This window comes from Tachypleus tridentatus, chromosome 7 (assembly GCF_004210375.1).
Source record: "Tachypleus tridentatus isolate NWPU-2018 chromosome 7, ASM421037v1, whole genome shotgun sequence".
Classification (NCBI taxonomy): Eukaryota; Metazoa; Arthropoda; class Merostomata; order Xiphosura; family Limulidae; genus Tachypleus; species Tachypleus tridentatus.
The window spans coordinates 49,743,331-49,762,788 of record NC_134831.1 but is presented as its reverse complement, the minus strand read 5'-3'; the positions used below and the strand labels follow the sequence as shown (position 1 = coordinate 49,762,788).

The 19,458-nt window shown below is 35.0% G+C and overlaps 1 protein-coding gene and 1 long non-coding RNA gene across 3 annotated transcripts in view; one reads left to right on the top strand and one right to left on the bottom strand.

The window, feature by feature from the left end:
* The window catches only part of LOC143255622 (uncharacterized), a 93,066-nt gene that overhangs the window by 62,425 nt on the left and 11,183 nt on the right, over positions 1 to 19,458 (top strand). For both annotated transcript variants that reach the window (XM_076511559.1, XM_076511558.1), the window contains exons 15-16: positions 3,459 to 3,721; positions 14,558 to 14,627. In XM_076511559.1, the coding sequence (XP_076367674.1) occupies positions 3,459 to 3,721; positions 14,558 to 14,627 (333 nt within the window). The remainder of the gene's footprint in view (positions 1 to 3,458; positions 3,722 to 14,557; positions 14,628 to 19,458) is intronic.
* LOC143255621 (uncharacterized) lies at positions 7,056 to 11,578 on the bottom strand. The gene is made up of 3 exons (XR_013030761.1): positions 11,519 to 11,578; positions 11,294 to 11,362; positions 7,056 to 9,373 (listed from the first exon to the last, which is right to left on the bottom strand). It is a non-coding gene; the product is annotated as an uncharacterized LOC143255621 (long non-coding RNA).

Here is a 19,458-nt window from a genome sequence, read left to right as displayed (position 1 = left end):
ATAAACAGTCGTGAATAGACAGATCAGTGATTCACGTAAAATGTGAGGACTCTGGCATAGAAACTGATTATCACAAATCACTTTTATCCAGTTTAAATATACATTACATGAAAGAATATCATTAAAGAAGAAAGTTATTGTTTAGAAAATCCACTCTAATTAATAAATTGATTTTAGGATTAGCATACATATCAGTTCATAACATCTTTTTATTTTACTAAATAATATGTAAGATAGCAATTTAGCTTACATGAATGTTGAATACACAAATAATTTCATGGAAAGTTCTGATATTTCTGGCTGGTGAAGATTTTCTTGCTCTCCTTGTGACAGCAACTGTATAGTTAGCTGACTGGTTGTCAGATGCTATATTTCTAGCTCATCTTTTATAGAGATAAGGACATGATGTAACAGGAGATCCCAGAACTGGAATTAAAGCATGTAATTCTTAGTCAGAAAAAAGTAGTTATGATCATCCAACTACTTGGAATTTCCTATGCATCTTCAGGCATGACATCTAAAGATGGTTGGGTTTTTTATGCTCAGTTAGTCCATTACTTTGCATGTTTATTTCCAGTAACAATATCCAGTTTTTGGAATTTTAATTTCCTTTTAAGCATCCAATGATTTTTTTAGTGATGAATCTCTTTCAGAATCTGTGATACAAACACCTACATACTTCCCACCTTTACGTCTTATTTTCATAAACATATGATCAGTTTAATTATTTAAGTAACTGTTTCCTGTGGTAATAGGAACCACTGATTAATTACAAGAATACCTGACTGGAAGCCTAGACTTTGCATAAACATGTGCTGCTAGACTTAAATACCACTGATTTTTGGTTTCCCTATTCATCTTCCTGTTTTATAAATGCTTTTTTCATAATGTATCAAATCACGTGGGATATTTCACCCCTGCCTGTAAGTGTAAAATACTTGAAAGCTTTATTAATCATCTTTATGCTTATAAATTATTTATTTGAAACTGGTTTGTGTTTTGTAATCTCTGAAAATATAAAAACCAAAATTAAATATCTTAATAACATCAAATCATGTTATGACCATATTATATGACTCTTACTGTAAGTACAATGAGCATGTCCAATTTCCATAAATCATATAGTAACATCATTGATGTTTAAATTACAAATATTCAACTTAAATTATTATATGAGGAGAATCTGATATATACACCAAAGTTTCAGCCTAATATTTGTACATTGAAATGCAAAGTTGAAACATTTATTTATTATCAAGTAAGTTAATATTGAAATACAAGTATAAATTATAAAGTTAACCATAATGATAATGTAGAGCTACTATCAATAATTACAGAAAAAAGAGAGAGTAATTTTTATTTATTTAGTATAACATGGCTAAGCTTGACTATCTTGTTCAGACAGGATCAACAATATCCCCTGGTTGTTTGTTTGTGAACCACATAACGAGACATCTACCACACAGATGATGCTCTACATTGGTGATGTTATTGCTCATTTCTAGTTGTATACTTTAAAACTTTCAAGCCTGCCTTCTCTACTCTGTAGATCTATGATGTAACAGGTCGCGTAACCTCTTGGCCTCAAAGGATACCCCTCTCCACACTCACATGGTGATGTGTAATAGGCACTCTAAGTACTTTTAATTAATACTTTTTAGATTAAGAATACTTACTCGTTTGACTTTCAGCGTTATATCACTCTAAGTCAAGAGGAAGTGGTACTCATTGTTTTGGTATGTTATTGGTAAAAAAGGAACACAAGTATTTGGCTAACACGAACTGATGAATAACTATCTCATTATACAAATAATAGATATAAATGACTACAACTCATTAAGAAACTGTCAAAACTGTTTATGTTATTGGAAATTTTCTTTTATACAAAGTAAGGAAACGAATGATGTTAATTAAAATAAATCTGATTCACCTGCTTCCGAAACAAAAGAGTAAACAATACTCAAAACCAAATCTTATACTGACTAGTAATTCTACTGAATGTTTATTCTAATAATTAAAGGAATGGGAAACATGGCTCTGATATAAAGGAACAAAATATATGAAGTGTTTATGTCTTTGTATGATATTAAGCTGCCCTTATCTGCCAACTGTTTCAAAACAAAATTACGAAATTAATAAAGTGTGTTTTCGAATTTCGCGTAAAGCTTGTTTGTTTGTTTTTTGAATTTCGCACAAAGCTACTCGAGGGCTATCTGTGCTAGCCGTCCCTAATTTAGCAGCGTAAGACTAGAGAGAAGGCAGCTAGTCATCACCACCCACCGCCAACTCTTGGGCTACTCTTTTACCAACGAATAGTGGGATTGACCGTAACATTTTAACGCCCCCACGGCTGAAAGGGCGAGCATGTTTTGCGCGAAGGGGATGCGAACCCGCGACCCTCAGATTACGAGTCGCACGCCTTAACACGCTTGGCCATGCCGGGCCTCGCGTAAAGCTACACGAGGGATATCCGCGATAGTCGTCTCTAATTGAGCAGTGTAAGACTAGAGGGACGACAGCTAGTCATCACCACCTGCCATCAAGTCTTGGGTTACTTTTTTACCAACGAATTGACCGTCACATTATAACGATTTAATCAATTGGCCATGCTGGGCCTATGAGTAAAGTACTTGTATGTGTTTTGAGATAGATAAACGTTTCATAACACGTAGTTTATGTGCTCTATAAATGCTTCGCGGTTTCATACAGTTTTGTTTGTTTAGAATTTTACCCACAGTTAGCCGTCCCTAATTTATCAGTGAAAGATTAGAGGAAGGTAGCTAATCATCATCCACCGCCAACTCATGGGCTACTCTTTTACCAAAGAATACTAATGCCCCCACGGCTGAAAGGGCGAACATATTTGGTGGGACGGGGATTCAAACCCTCGACTCTCAAATTACCAGTCGAGCGACCCTAATCAACTGGCCATGTCGGGCCCTATACAGTTTTGAATTCTTTTCAATTTCCTGTTTTAAGCAAAGATAATTATTTACACAACTTTTCCAAAATATCACATGCAATTGAGAATGCAGATGTTTATAAATATTATACAAGTACAAAACGCAACATTGAGAAGATGGTTTGGGTGCAGATCTTCGCTTAATTTAGTTGATTTGTAGAAACTTATGCAAACACTTCCTCAGTGAGAAAGTAATTTGTTATTTTCCCAAGAAGGTTGAAGAAATCTGATTTTAAAGAATTGCACAAACATTTAACAAGGCAGCATTTCATTAGATCATAAAAAAAGGGTTATTTAAACCCATTGTTTTCAATAATTCACCTCAACTAGAAATAGTTCGTTCAGAGAAAAATGTTGTTACTACTTTTAAGATACTTTTAAAAACGTTCCAATCAAGTATCTAATTGTAACTAAGAAACATAAACATATTTTAAAAACACTCTTCACATTGTTGGTTTTCATTCTCAGCTTTAATTTGTCTGCTAAACCATTTTAGGTGTCTGAACCGTGATCGTTCGGGGAAAATTCTTCTCAACCTGTGCGTGTCGATGCTCCTGATGAATATTGCTTTCTTGATCGGATCCCAACAAAGATCGAGTGTGCACGTTTGTGTTATTGTAGCCATATTCATTCACTACTTTCTGCTTACTTCATTAGCCTGGATGTGCGTTGAAGCCATCAACATGTACCAAATGCTGATTCATGTTTTTGCCAGTACAGAAACACGATTCTTGCTTAAACGTTGTCTTATAGCTTGGGGTAGGTGAACGAAGAGCTTTGAAATGTCATTCTAAGTATATAGTCGCTTTTATTACATTAATAAATGTAATTAATATACGAATGATTAAATGGATATATACGTTATTTACAATCATGTTTTGAGATATTGTATACTTTATATTTAACATGGAGATATCGAATTTTAAACAGTTTTTAATCATAAAAACATGTTTAATCGTACCTTTAGAGTACGTATTTAACATTTAGAGAGATTTACTTACATTTATGTGCCTGCATTTCCTGTGAATTACAGATATGGTATCTTCATAAGATTTGTGTCGTTAACTGCTTATGAATTATCGTTTTTTTAACTTATTCTTTAAAATACTCGTTGTGTTCAACTTACAGAATGTTGCATATAAAAGTTCAAAGTAGAATATTCTTTTAAAAGTGAAGAAAAGTTATGTTGTATTGAAAAAATTTTTTATAAATTTTATTTTTAATCTGCAGGTTTGTTTGTTTGTTTTGGAATTTTGCACAAAGCTACTCGAGGGCTATCTGTGCTAGCCGTCCCTAATTTAGCAGTGTAAGACTAGAGGGAAGGCAGCTAGTCATCACCACCCACCGCCAACTCTTGGGCTACTCTTTTACCAACGAATAGTGGGATTGACTGTAACATTATAACGCCCCCACGGCTGAAAGGGCGAGCATGTTTGGCGCGACGGGGATGCGAACCCGCGACCCTCAGATTACGTGTCGCACGCCTTAACACGCTTGGCCATGTCGGGCAAAAAAAAAAAAAGTACATTTAAATTCAGTTGTTCATAGTTATCTGCTCAGCCCACCGAGGGGAATCGAACCTCTGATTTTAGCGTTGTAAATCCGGAGACATACCGCCGTACTAGCGGGGGGCAATCTGCAGGTTATTTGAAAGATCTTTTACCATTTTTAAAAACAATAACTATTGTTCCTCTTTGATAATTATTCATATAATTTGTTATATAGTTTGCATGTCACATTTTCATAATTTTGTTCGCTCTTATTGTTTATGTTTTATTACATTTACTCAGAAGTTGAGCACCTTATATATTTGATCGAATTTTGTTTTTACTTCAAGTGTATGTATGGTGCTCTATGTTTAGTCATATATTAAAATATTTTATATATTATTGAACCATAAGAAATATTCACATATTTATAAGAAATGTCTGAAAACAACATGAAATATTAAATCAGTGATTCGAAATAATTTGTGTAATGATCTTCAATTAAATTGTTCACTATTAACACGTTTAGTGATACTGTACGAGTTAATCCAACTAATTTTCTCGCTGAACCATATCGGAATGTTTTGTTAACACTTCTACAATCGGCGCTTGTGTACGTAAACACACATCTGTATGCTTTAACATTTTTACTTGCAAAATGAACCCTTCAGTTGTTCAATGGCAAATCTGAAGTTTTGCAGCATTATAAACGGGGTTTCTATACCCATTGTGTAGCTTTGTAATTAACAACTACCTTGCAAAATGCGACTAGTAAGAGTTACAAAAGATTTATAGAATTATTTGTAAGAATATTCGACAAAATATTCGAATTATAAAGTAAATATTTAAATTTAAACCCTGATTATCTTAAAGCCCACTTTACAGCTTGCTGTATAATGACATAATCAAACGTTAGCATGAATGACTTTTTTCTCTACTTGTAGTATAGAATAAAAGGGATATACAGGTTGTCATATCTATCCAGAATACAGTGGAGCGCCGTTAAACCTTTGTGACTGAAAAGCTGAAGTCGCCAACAGCTCCGCCGAGGAGCCTCATCCGGGCCATTGCGTGATCATTATATCGGATTATCGAATTAAAAATAATACTTTAATTATTGATCACTTTTTTCACGGATTTACCGTGGATTAATTTTAATGTATGGAGAGGTGTGATTCGGTAACAATGGCGGCCTCCATAAAGCTGACATAGAGAGCGGATAAGGTAGATTAACGGTCGATTTCTATTGTAATATATTTTATTTATTTCCCAAATTAAAGCAAATCCTTTTTAAATATCCCCTTGAAGTTATAAAGCCAGGATTAAATTCGTAAGCCGCGTTTTTACACGTTCTTAAATTAGCGGTGAGCCGCGATAATCCTCGCTCACATCGCTCACAAGACTTGCTACAGCGGTTTAAGCGATTTCGCGGTTTTCTGGTCCGCGGCTTAATGGCGCTCCACTGTACCTATTTAAGTTATGATATTGTTAAAAATATCATTGATAAAAAAAAGAGGTGAGTTTTAATGTATGTCCAGATGAAAGAGTACAGTAACCGTTTTCTATACTTTCATTCTTAATTTGAAAGGTATTACTTAATAAGTGAGATATGCAGAAAAAATCGGAATTGGTGTTGAGGAGTTTGACAGCAAAAATATACCTTTTCCCAACATTGATCACTTTAATTAAATCTATCGTACAACGCAAATGTGTAAAGCAGATTTAAAAATATCATCGGACTAGAATCCTTGACCACGTAGACAGCCCTTAAAAAGACCAAAAACAAAAGGAAATTGCAGAGTGCTACGTGATGAATGTGTGCGAGATATAAAATGATTGTCCTTTCGAAATTCTTATTTATAATAGTTGTAGTACGTTGTTCAAAACTAGTGTCACTCGCAGTTCACATTTTGTAATAGTTGTTTCACGTCGCCTACTGAGAAAACGGCTAACATATGATACCCAAATGCCAAGCATATAATGGCTTGTTAAACAAGATCATTCGTGAATTACATTTCCCTTATATTCAACGCATGGGAAGAAACTTTTCCGTTTATTTAACAACACTAATCGTAGTTAATTCAACATGTTGTTAAAAAAAATGTTCCATATGTTAATTTTCATGATAAATCAACCAGAGTATTTTTATATGTTGGACTATTCGAATACGCTTACCATTTCTTTATCAATAATATGCATTTAGTAATTGAAACGTGTAACAAAAAAAAGTGAAAACTTTGAAACTTTGTTTTAAGACACCACATAATTATTCTGTGGATATAAATGTGGCTTAAATAAAAGGAAATATAAGAGAAACATTCGGTGCTGTACAATCTAGTAACGCAGCTCTTGAATTTTCTCGAACACCACAGTGGAAATGGTCTGTATATTCCACTTTGAAATTATGCTGTCACGTGACGAGGCTGTGGGCTGATCTGTGGGCAGACCGAGTGGGTTGAATCGGTTTAGTTGTTGGAGTTTCAACTAATATTTCCCGCTATCATATGCAAAATTTATTTTTAAATGTGGATGTCGTAGCGAATGGAGCTCATAGGCACTAACTCAATCTTTTACAGTTCAAACAAAAGAAACACGAACCTGAAACGTCCAATAAAACACTTTATTTATACTTTCAAACACTTAACACTACACACATATTTACAGTTTAACTTGCTAAGGTTTATTGTAGACAATTATTTACTTCTACTACCATGGTGACTGATGTCAAGGAATAATGGCATTAGTAATACTTACAAAGAGCTTGAATATGAAGACATCTTCCTGTTCTTCTGTTGAGATTCTGACTGAGATACTGAGCTGTCTGAATTACTCAGTTGACTAACTAACTTATTCACTCCCTGGGCTTATTTCCCAAGCCCTTTTATATTAGTGGAAGGGTGATTATCGCCCTACTCAAAGAAACAGCTGGTTTCCTGTTTACTATTGCTCTGAGTTTGTTTTGTGTAAAATAAAACCCTTACTGACACACCACCATTAAACTGTCAAACTTTGCTTACGAACTCCTGTGTTCTCCAGTTAGTTACTAATCTTCTTTTTAACACGGGCTTGGTTGATTTAACTGACTATATGACCTCTTCTCTATACATGTAAAGTATTTCCCCCACCATTGTTCTCGGATGGGGTCTGAAGACCCAATATCTAAGTTTGGATATCTCCTTACAAGCTCACTGATGTCTGCTTATTTAATTCAACATTCATGAAACATTTCTTCGATTTTAGTTTGTGGCTTCTGTAACCTCCTATAACTCCGAGAGCATCCACTTGTTCAGTCTAAACACGTAACTGAAGTTCCTCTGTGTGTTTTTGTGAAGCAATGTTCTAAGTGATGCTTCTGTATTTATTCGATCTTTGGTAGCGTCAGTTATTCATTGAGAGATTAATTGTATTGTGACACGTTTCTCAGCGTTTGTTTAAGATATCGTTGTTCTGTGTATAAACGTTATTGCTTTAAAAAATGTTCGCTTGTACTGCACTTTCAGATTTCTCGTAGGGCAACGCGTCTCTCGACGTGTTTCCTTCAAATGTTAGGCCCGGCATGGCCAAGTGTGTTAAGGCGTTCGACTCGTAATTCGAGGGGCGTTATAAATGTTACAGTCAATCCCACTATTCGTTGGTAAAAGAGTAGCCCAAGAGTTGGCGGTGGATGGCGATGACTAGCTGCCTTCCCTCTAGTCTTACACTGCAAAATTGTGGACGGCTAGCGCAGATAGTCCTCGAGTAGCTTTGCGCGAAATTAAAAAAACAAACAAACCTTCAAATGTTATTTTCTAAACATCACTACTTTGAAAAATATGTTTACTTGTACAGTATCTTTCTCTGTTTATTGCTACAATTAATCATGCAGGACATTCACATACTTAGCGATGCCCCACCCCTCCCTCCTAAAAAATGATTTCCGATAAAAATTAATCTCCAAATTCCTCGTTTCCATTCTTCTGTTCACACATAGGCCACCATTTACTAAACTTGATTATTTGTATACATCATTCATTATCTACTATTTATATTATAACCAAGGATCGTAATTCAACAAAATCCAGAAAACTAAGAGAAATTAAAACAAAAATTATCATTAATAGAAATTTAAACAAAAATGAACATTAATACTTTTTTGCATTATATTAAACCTTTGCTAGCCATCCATTCATATAAGGCAGTGACCTTCTACTTTGCATTGTTCATTCAGGTATGGATGGTTGATACACGTCACATGGTCGCTTACGTTCAAATTTCTGTACGCCGAGCAGCCGAAGATTTCCACGTTTATACGTCACTCCGTGGTTTCACCAACCAAGTTTCTCTTTTCTACCCCCTTCGCTTTTATTCTCACATAAGTTTTATATGTGCCCCTGCATACTGCAACTAGGTGGGGAAAGTCATATTCGCCTTCCTCCCAGGTTAGTCCATGATATATGTCCTAGATATTCTTCCTTTAGTATTTTCCTCGGGGCTAGGGCTTTGTAACAATAGTGCTCAGTCCAACTGCTCTTGTAATCCAGGACAGCTCATGAAATATTTATCCATTATCAGAAATCCTTCTATTTCTATTATTGCTCTGTTGCTTTTTTCGGAAACATAACGGTTAATTAATTGTGATAGTTTTACTTGGCTGCAGTGTTCTTCAACACAGCTTAGACTATTTTTGTCACGATATATCGGGTTACGATCGGTTTTTTAGTTACTTGTACTTCGTCGTTCGCGCACTTCACTGTTTTACTCACACTTTATACTTCGGTTAGTCACTTAACACTTTTCTGTTCATGTTGTCTTCTATTTGAGAAACATTGTCGTACTTTATAGCCAGTTTTTCTGTTCTTTGTTTGTTATCAGTTAACTGTTTTGGAGTATGAATCACAATTTCTTCTGTTATTGTCCTTCCATACTCGTTCTTGAATTTTCCTTTCTGGATTTTAGAACATTTTTTTATTCAATAACCATATCAATTTCATGATAATTAATACTAATTTAATTTTTACATAAAACTACTATAAATCAATCTACATCTTAATTAGATGGGCTATCATCCGAATAAGACATCTAACTTCCAAAATGTCATTAAAGCCAATCTCTCACGTACTGTGTATAACAATATACTTACTAGTATTACTACCAAGCATAATGTTATCACCACCGAATTGGTCAGCTTCCACTTATCTAAGTTAGCTTCTTCTGCTTTAACTCTCACGTGGTCTACATGCTGTTGAAATTCTTTGATACTTAATCCTGCTTTTGAACGGGGCGAGCTATGGATATCATCTACTATGGCTGACAATCCCTTAAGATCTGTATCTACATTTATGGTTTGAATTAACTGTGATTCGTTTACAGTCAAAAGATCTTGTCAATCAGGTATTCTTATATTAAATGAAACTCCTGTATATTTAGTTTTACTTCTAAAAACTAGAGGTAATGTGATTCCTTTACCATGTGCAGAACAATTCATAGCCAATCTAAAATGTCCACTATTCTTTAATTTAAATACTTTCGTTCGATAATCAAACTGATTTACATTTGATTTAGGGCATGGTACCGATAAGGTAAGTTCATCTTTGACATGAAACAACCAAGTTCCTGGGGGCTTTGTTTTATAGAAATAAAATGGTTTAGGGATAATTATTCAGTTTTGCAGAGTTTGGATGTTTTATCTTTAATTACAACAAATATTGCTTAACTACAAACCAAAATGGGTACTGAATAAATTCCTGAATTAGGGTCACATACTCTAATAGGACCTTCTACACATTTCAAGATGTCTTCTTTTACCATTTCAACATATGTTGATCACTTGACACTGCGATATACGGGTTATCATTCTCTACAGTTAGAGCTAATGAATGGTTTAATGCTAAGGATAAGGGTACAATCTTATATAATTTAAACACTCGATCTGTTGCTTTCAAAGATATCTCTATAAACATCCTAAGTATGTCCTTTACTGCGGCTGTCTTTACATCAGACCATGTATAATACACGTAGATCTCTCCACTATGTTTAGAAATTACGAATTGTAAATGCGGAGGCAATCTCTTCTCAATTTCATCCAATACTTTCTCTAACTTGTTTGGCGGTATAAAGTATGAACTCAGCTTTCTGTCTGCAGCTACGTGTAATGCTTGTACTAACTTAGCTAACTCCGTCCTATATTTCCAACTGTAAATGATAATTGTTGTAAATTATTTTGAATTCTATAATTGAAGACTAACATTTCAGTTCCTGTGTTAGTAATATTTACTAAAGCTTTAGACACTTTTTTAATTACCTGTTCATGTAATTCAAGTGATTGGTTTAATGAATTCATGATAGTTGCTTGTTCGCCTATCAAATGAATAATTTCTTTAGATACCTGTTTTTGATGTTTTACTCTCATGTTTAATTCACGTAAATCATTCGTGGTTGCGGTTCCAAATAAAAATTTCAAAACATTTCAACCTGCGTCTGTTAGACCACGTTTTCGTCGAGTCCGATTCGAAATTGATATACTATCTATTATATCCTTTAATTCTAATAACAAATCGTCTATATCAATAAGATACCGTTTAATTAATGTCTTGTAATTCTTAATTAGTCCTTCCTGTAAGATTCTTACTAAACGTAGAATAGCTGTTCCCTGATTTGTCATATGAAATGACGTCATATTGTCAAAACTACTTACATTAAATGATGTCTCAAAAAATATTAATTACTCTCGTAATCGAACTAGTAACCGAACATACTGCGGAAATGGTATATCTTTAACGATTATCCACTTGTCTCCGAATAAAACGAAATTTGCTTCTTCAACAAAAATCATACCCATCTTATTTCTTACTCGTACTATACTCACGTTCTGTCCAGTTAGGTTTCCGATCATCCACAGTATCATGATCCTGGTAAACCTGCAGATATGTCTACACTAATACATATAAAGATAAATGTCAAATACACACCTGAAATACATATGTGACATGATATACAACAATGTTTATGCGTATCCAATTTACATTTATTAAACTCTAATTAAAACTACGCAAATATATTAACATGTTATTAAAAGCATCGATCACCCTACATTTTTCGTTAGAACTGACACTGATTTTATGTATATTGTGGATGAAATCTTACTCGTCTCTTTGAAGGTGTAAGGGTCACTTCTGGATAAGTTGATACAAAACCACGTGATCTAAGGTTGTAATCATGAGTCATTGTATTAGCTTGTGTCGTTATAGGGATTTATTATCTTCACATTCAAGAACTTTGACGTCACCATCCATACAAACCGTTGAATCATCAATGCTTTCATCACCTACTATGGCATCAGCATTTTCTAATTCAGAATTTTCAGTGTCGGCTTCACTTGTTTCTTCATCAACATAAGATAAATCAAGTTTAGTTTAATCATCGGCTTCTATTTCAATATATTCCTTCTTATCAGCTGTCTGATTCTGATCAGTCATACAGTTATACTGATACGGTTTGCTTTCCTTCAGGTTTTTTAATCTATTAACATGTACTAGCTGTTTTTTCACATGTTTGTTGTATTTTAAAATTAACTGGACTTGTTTGTTTGAGTACTCTAAACGGACCTTTAACTTCTTAGTATTTCCCTTTTTAACAATAGTGAATAGTTAATATAGTAATACTTTGTTAACCATAAGCATAGAGTAATCTGAGGGTTTGAGTTTTTATCTCCCTGTTTACTGGGTTTATTCTCTATCTTATCACTAAATTTATTCTTAACCTTTTCGTTGTTCTTATTGCTATCATTACTGCTAGGCTTAGTATTTTTACAACCATTTTTATTTACTGGATTTCTCTGTGAACATTTCTTATTTTTACTTCTCCGACTTTTTCGTGTAACGTTACGCTTTTGGGAATTAGTGCTTTTGTGTGTGGATTGTTGATCCTTAGCCAGGCTAACATTAGCGCTAGGCTTCTGACTATTTGTTTTAGTCAGCAGGAAGGTATCATTTGTCTCATATTTTGCACATACGTTTGGAGGTTCAAGCCCTTAAAATACTTAAGATTTCCGTTTCTATGCGTGTCTTACCCGTAGTAAGATATATTGCAATGTCATACGCTCCTAAGAAATCCTGTCTTATAATACCATCTGTATCCAGTTCTATTTGCTTATAGATGTAACACGAGTATTGTAACTCTAAATCTCCTATTCTTGTTTGAACACTATATTTACTTAGCGTTTTAACAGGATGTTCTGTTATGGATGTCAAAATGCTTTTAGAAACTTCCTTCCAAGCATTATTCAATAATATCGGATTTTCTTGCACAAATTGTGCGTTTAGTAAAGACGATTGAACGCATGTGTCAACTAATAACCAGCATGCTACACCTTCTAGTTCTACTACAACTACTGATGACATTTCCTTAACCTTACAGACACTCAGTTTATTTTTAATCCCATACTGCCTGAAACTACTTTACTTTTGCTCCGTAATCCCGGCAGGGATCACGTTTTTTGTTTTAACTGCTAATGTCTTATCGTTTTTAGGGAACTTTTTTTAAATTCTCAACCCTTGGGGCTTGTCTGCATTCAGCCTATTTGGGGCTTCGACAGTTTAGAGCTAAGTGGCTTTTAATACCACGGTTGAAACAAGTTGCAGGTTCCTTTTAATCATGTTTTGTAAAATAGTTTTTTGCTATGTGGCCACCCTTACTACAATTAAAACATTGCAAGCCATTACGCTTATCTTGTCCGTTTTGCCAGTTTATTTTTCGATTTTTAACCGTATTTATTATTTTTATTATCGACTGGTGATGCCTGTATAACTGTTGTTGTCTTATCTTCTCTCTAGTTGCTACCTCAGTTAAATCCAATAATGTAGCTTGAAGGGTATTTCTGCAAGCTTTATCACTGATGGAACTTCGTTCATATTCAGATTTTAGAATATCTTGAATCATCATTTCATTTGGGCATGCATAAGCTATGCTTAATCTATTACCTAGTTCTTGTAACTTATGCCCGAACACTCGAACAGATTCGCCTTTTATTTGATTCATATTTCTTAACTGTGTCATAATCGTGTTTGGCATTTCTCGTTTATCATATTCCTATGTTAACCTACGTGTTAAAAATTGGAAGTCTACGGTTTCTTGCAATACATCATACGCCCTAATGAAACTATTGCTCTGAATTTGTTTTGTGAAAAAAAACCCTTACTGACACACCACCATTAAACTGTCAAACTTTGCTTACGAACTCCTATGTTCTCCAGTTAGTTACTAATCCTCTTTTTAACACGGGCTTGGTTGATTTAACTGACTATATGACCTATTCTCTACACAGGTAAAGTATTTTTTTCACCATCTAAGAACAATGGTCTGATTATAGCGTCGTCTCATTAGTCGAGGTCTTCAGGTTCAGCGTCTAAGTTTATATGTTCCTTACAAGCTCGCTGATGTCTGCTTATTTAATACAACATTCATGAGACATTTCCACGATTTTAGTTTATAGTTTCAGTAACCTCCTGTAACTCCTAGAGCGTCTATTTGTTCAATCTAAATACATAACTGAGGTCCTTAGGTGTGTTTCTCTGAAGTAATGTCCTAAGTGATGCTTCTGTATTTATTTCATCTTTAGTAGCGTCGGTTATTCATCAAACTGTCAATTGTACCATGACATGTTTTTCAGCGTTTGCTTCAAATATCGTTGTTCTGTGTATAAACATTATTGCTTAAAAAATAACCATGTTTGCTTATACTGCACTTTCAGATTACTCACAGGGCAACGCGTTTTTCGACGTGTTTTCTTCAAATGTTGTTATTTTCTAAACATCACTACATTGAAAATTTTGTTTACTTGTACAGAATCTTTCACTGTTTATTGCTACAATAAATCATGCGGGGTATCCACATACTTTACAATGCTTCACTGCAACTCAGTTTTCAGACTCCTGTTATGGTTAAAAGAAGAAAACATACACAAATTACTTCAAGAGGAAAGGCAGAAGAATTTCTGCCTGAGTATATTGTATAGTCACAAATATATTTATGTAAGTGTTTTGCTGGTCATTTCACAGTCAACTCAATATAAATACTAGCTATCTATCAAAGAATAAAATGTCTAAATTGGTTATCGTTAATTTTTCCTCAGGTGTTCCAGTTTTAATCGTCGGTGCCACCGCTGGAATAAATTTTGAAGTATATGGCTACGAAAATACCTTGTAAGTATTGCTCATATTGAAAATTGACTTTATTTAATGCTTAGGTTTGTTCTTGTCAGTTATGGTATACCGCATTATGATATATTCTTTCTAGGAAATTTTATAATGATTCATATTTTCCTATTAATTATAATACGCTTTATAATGATATATTATTGTTAGAACTTTTTGTTTAATCGCGATCTTTAGAAATACGTATTGAGCTAATATTCATGTTCTAACCTCATGCAGTTTATAAGCTCACTTTTTTCCGACGAAGGCATCTAATGTCCTAGTAGAAATACTAACGTCCGAAGTTTATTTACTGAAGTTAAATGGCTTGTAATATTCGAAATCTATAAACGATCTTGGTCAAGTATTTGTAGTCTTCCAAGAGTTTATCACAGTTATAGCTTCCGTGGGTTATAGTATACCAACTGTAACAAACCAACAACAACAATATTAAACTGTCTCTCTGCGTATTAAGTTATGAACTTTAAGGCGAGATTATCGAAATTTCACCTGGAAACAATACTGGCAATCACTTGTATTACATATACACCTGGTACATTGTTGATTTTTACGCACGAAAATCTACATACTTAAGAACAGGTGGGACTTTCCCAAGACATAGTTAACAATACGCGTTACATACATTTCTAAATATATATTAAACTGAAACAAACATAGATATTAAAATAATATTAACTCCGTTATAGTATGTATGTGCTTGAAGAAGCATATCTCTTTTTTAATGTTAAGGTCATTCCATTGTCACAACACACTGAGAGGTCTTTATTATTTTATTACTGTTACAAAGATATATGTATAATATTGCGCCATTTTAATCCTAGTAATAAAGTACTTCATGATACCAAACTTATTTTGTCTTTAGTAAGACATCAATGCTTCCCCTTACAATTTCTTCAAGAACATACCACTAAAACAGTGCCCAATTAATGAAGAAAAATAAGAAATTTGATGTCTTAAGGTCGCTACAGAAATTAACTAATTAATAACGTGCCACCTTTTCCGTCTGAGTTTGTAAGCAGATAGACTGATGTTGCTTTGCTGTAAGAAGAAACACACATACACACACATAACTCTGTCAAGACTTCTTTTTAGTTACAACTGAACCTTTTCACCAGATGTAACCCTGGGTAAAAGCAAACAATCGAAACTTTGGAATATTCATAAGATGAATGGTTAATTTATTTGGAGAAAAGAGTTGTTTATTTAGAAACAAATATTATATTCCTATTCTCTCACCATCAAGGGATTATATCTTGTGATAGACATCTGTAGTTGAGGTCCAAGTAATGTTGCCACCTCACAAGTTGCTATCCAAGCGTTTATTCTTTAGTATTTATTTGCTATAAGCCACTGAGGCTTTGTGTGAAAATTAAGAAACATTGCTTTATTTTCTTTTTAATCTTAGCTAAGTGAACATCACTGACCTAAACTTTTCTTCTCCCCTATAACACGTGTTTTAAGACTTACACAAGTAATTATGATGTTCACACAGTAGTATTTCAAAGTTGTATCTCAGAACACCTGGTATGGGTATTAACATTTTTATTGATAAGGAGAGAACAACGTTTCGACCTTCCTAGGTCATCTTCAAGTTAAGAAAGAGAGAGTTTAAATGCGATCATTGCCGGACACGTCTTAGGAACGAGAGAATAAATAGGTACGGGATGGTAGGGGGCGTTGAGGTGGATGTTAGTTTATTGATTAGTATAGGTATAAACGTATTTCTTTATATTGGTTTAATTTTGGTTTTAGTTGCTGAAAAGTAGGGCTTCTTTGATTTTGCATTTGTTTATATTTGTTTCCTTACTTAATATCTAGGTGTTTTCTATTGTTATGTTGTGTTTCTTTGATTTGCAGTGTTCAAAAACGTGTGAAGGTGTTTTTTTGTGTTCTTCAAAGCTAGTTTCCATTTTCTGCTTCTTTCTCCAATATAGAAGTCATTGTTGCATTGTATTTTATAAATTATGTTGGTATTTGTTAGTGTATTTTTTACATAGTATGGACTTAAGTTTTTGTTTTTGAATACATTTTGTGTTTAGTGTAATGTTCTATTTTGTTATAAGTTTTTCTCCAAATGTTGGTTATTTTTTTCGCTGATGTCTGGAACATATGGTATGCAGCAGTATAAGGTTTTGTAGTTTGTTTTATCTTGGGATTTGTTGTTGTTTGTTTGTTGTTGGTCTAGGTGTGTGCGTATAATTTTTCCACATCTTTTTGAGGAAATTTGTTGATGTTGATGAAGTGTTGTTTTATTTTGTTGATTTCATCATTAATTTCATCGGGTGAGCATAGTTTTGTGGCTGTGTTTATTTGGTTTATTAACATGTTGAGTTTTTGTTTTGTTTTATGTGCTGAGTCTCAGGGAATGTATAATCCAGTGTGGGTGATTTTTTCTGTGGATTTCTGTTTTGAATTGTGTATCAGTTTTAGTGATTTTGAGGTTAAGAAATACTGTTTGGTTAGTTTTTTCCTGTTCACAGGTGAACTTAATGTTAGGGTGTATCGAGTTAACGTGATTGAAAAAAACTAAGTGTGTGTTCTGTTGATGTGGATCCAACAATTGTATCATCAACATACTTGTACCAGTATAGTGGTGGGTGTAAGGCTGAATTGATCGCTTGTGATTCAATCTGTGTAATAAAAATGTTGGCTAGAACTGGTGACATGGGATTCACCATACTTAAGCCATTTATTTGTCGGTCGTTTTGGTTATTGAACATAAAGTTACTTTTGCGGGTAGTGAATTCTATAAAGGTTGCTAATTGATTGCTGAGGATGTGTATCAGTGGGTTGGGGTCTTGGATATAAAGTTTTAAAGCTATCTTGCGGGCTTAAGTTGTTGGGACTTCTGTGAAGAGGGAAATTACATCAAAACTAACCGTTAAGGCTTTATTATTAAGAAAATATACTCTTCAAAAAAAGAAACGCAAAAGGCAAAATATGATACAAATTGTTAACAAGTTTATTCCGGGTAGTTCTGTATGGCATGTGTGAAACTTTTCACATTCACTGCTGAACATCCAAAGTCTGCAAAGGCGAAGTCCACGCTCACTAGGTGAAGTTTAACGTCACTCAACGTCAATAACGAGTATGCACCCCGTGAGCATCAATAACTGCTTGGCATCTCCTGCCCATGGAAGCGATGAGATGACGAATCACATCCTTTGGAATGGCTGTCCACTCAGCCTGCAAAGCTGCTGCAAGCTTTGGTAGAGTCTGCGGTTGAGGTTGTCGCCGTCGCAGACGTCGGTCCAACTCGTCCCAAAGATGTTCGATGGGGTTTAAATCTGGTGATCTGGAGGGCCAGGGAAGAACGTTGATGTTGTGGTGTCTTAAGAAGACAGTGGTGAGTCGGGCTGTGTGAGGACGGGCGTTGTCATGTTGACAAACGTCGTTGACGTTCACCATGATGGGTTGCATATGGGGCCTAAGAATCTCGTCGACGTATCGTTGAGCCGTAAGATTCCTTCGAATGTGCAAAAGGTCTGTTCTGGCATTGTAGGCGATGGCAGCCCACATCATGACGCTGCCATTACCATATCTGTCAACATCGTGCACACAGTTTGCTGCAAAACGTTCACCTCGGCGACGGTAAACACGGGTCCTTCCATCCTGCTTACGAAGCATAAAACGTGATTCATCGCTGAACCAAACATGCCTCCATCTTCGATGAGGCCATACCCGATGTGCCCGAGTCCACTGCAGCTGTGCTTGACGATGTTCCTGGGTGAGGATGACGCCTCTGACTGGACATCGAGGTCGGATTCCTGCATCTCGTAGACGGTTGCGTACGGTCTGATCGGAAATCCTACGCATCCCTGGTATGGTTGAGGCAGTAGACGTCGCAGTGGTGGTTCTATCCCGAAGGTGACGTAACCTGATGTAGCGATCTTGTGCGGGCGTGTTCACACGAGGTCTGCCAGATCGTGGACGGTCACGAGTTGATCCATGTTGTTGGTGATGATTCCATAGCCTTGTGATGGTGCTTGGGTGGACATTCACAGCTCTGGCAACATGTGATCGAGATTCGCCTGCTTCCAAGCGACCAATGGCGTTGTTGCGTTGTGCTTCAGTCAGTCTTGGCGTAACTGTATTGCGTGTCGGTGGCTTAACACTGAGCTATTGGAAACCGAGAACCCGTCACTTTTATAGGATTTTGCACATGTTGCACTTGCAGAACATGCAGATCTCTCAAACAAATTTATTGGACACGCATGCGTTTTGGCGAAAAATCCGATGTTTTCCTCCGTTTTCAAAGTGCACAACTTTTATTCTCATTTTGGTCTGACAATCAGTTAACACGTGTAACTTCACATACTTTGAGCTTGTAACGTTATTACATATATTTCTCTTTAAAATAAAAACATATCCCTTTTGCGTTTCTTGTTTTGAAGAGTATATTTAAATTTGAAAGAGTATTTGAAAAAAATAGCAACAAATTAACAACCCTTGATACACAATTCAAAACAGAAATCCACAAAAAATCACCCACACTGGATTGTACATTCCCTGGGACTGAGGACAGGAAACAAAATAAAAACTTAACATATTAAGAAACCAAATAAACACAGCCACAAAACTGTGTTCACCTGATAAAATTAATGATGAAATCAACAAAATAAAACAACACTTCATCAACATTAACAAATTTTCTCAAAACACCGTGGAAAAAAATTATATGCACATACATAGACGAACAACAAATAAACAACAATAAATCTTAAGATGCAACAAACTACAAAACTTTATACTGCTGCATACCAATGTTCCCGACATCAGCGAAAAAATAGCCAACATTTGGAGAAACTTATTGCAAAAC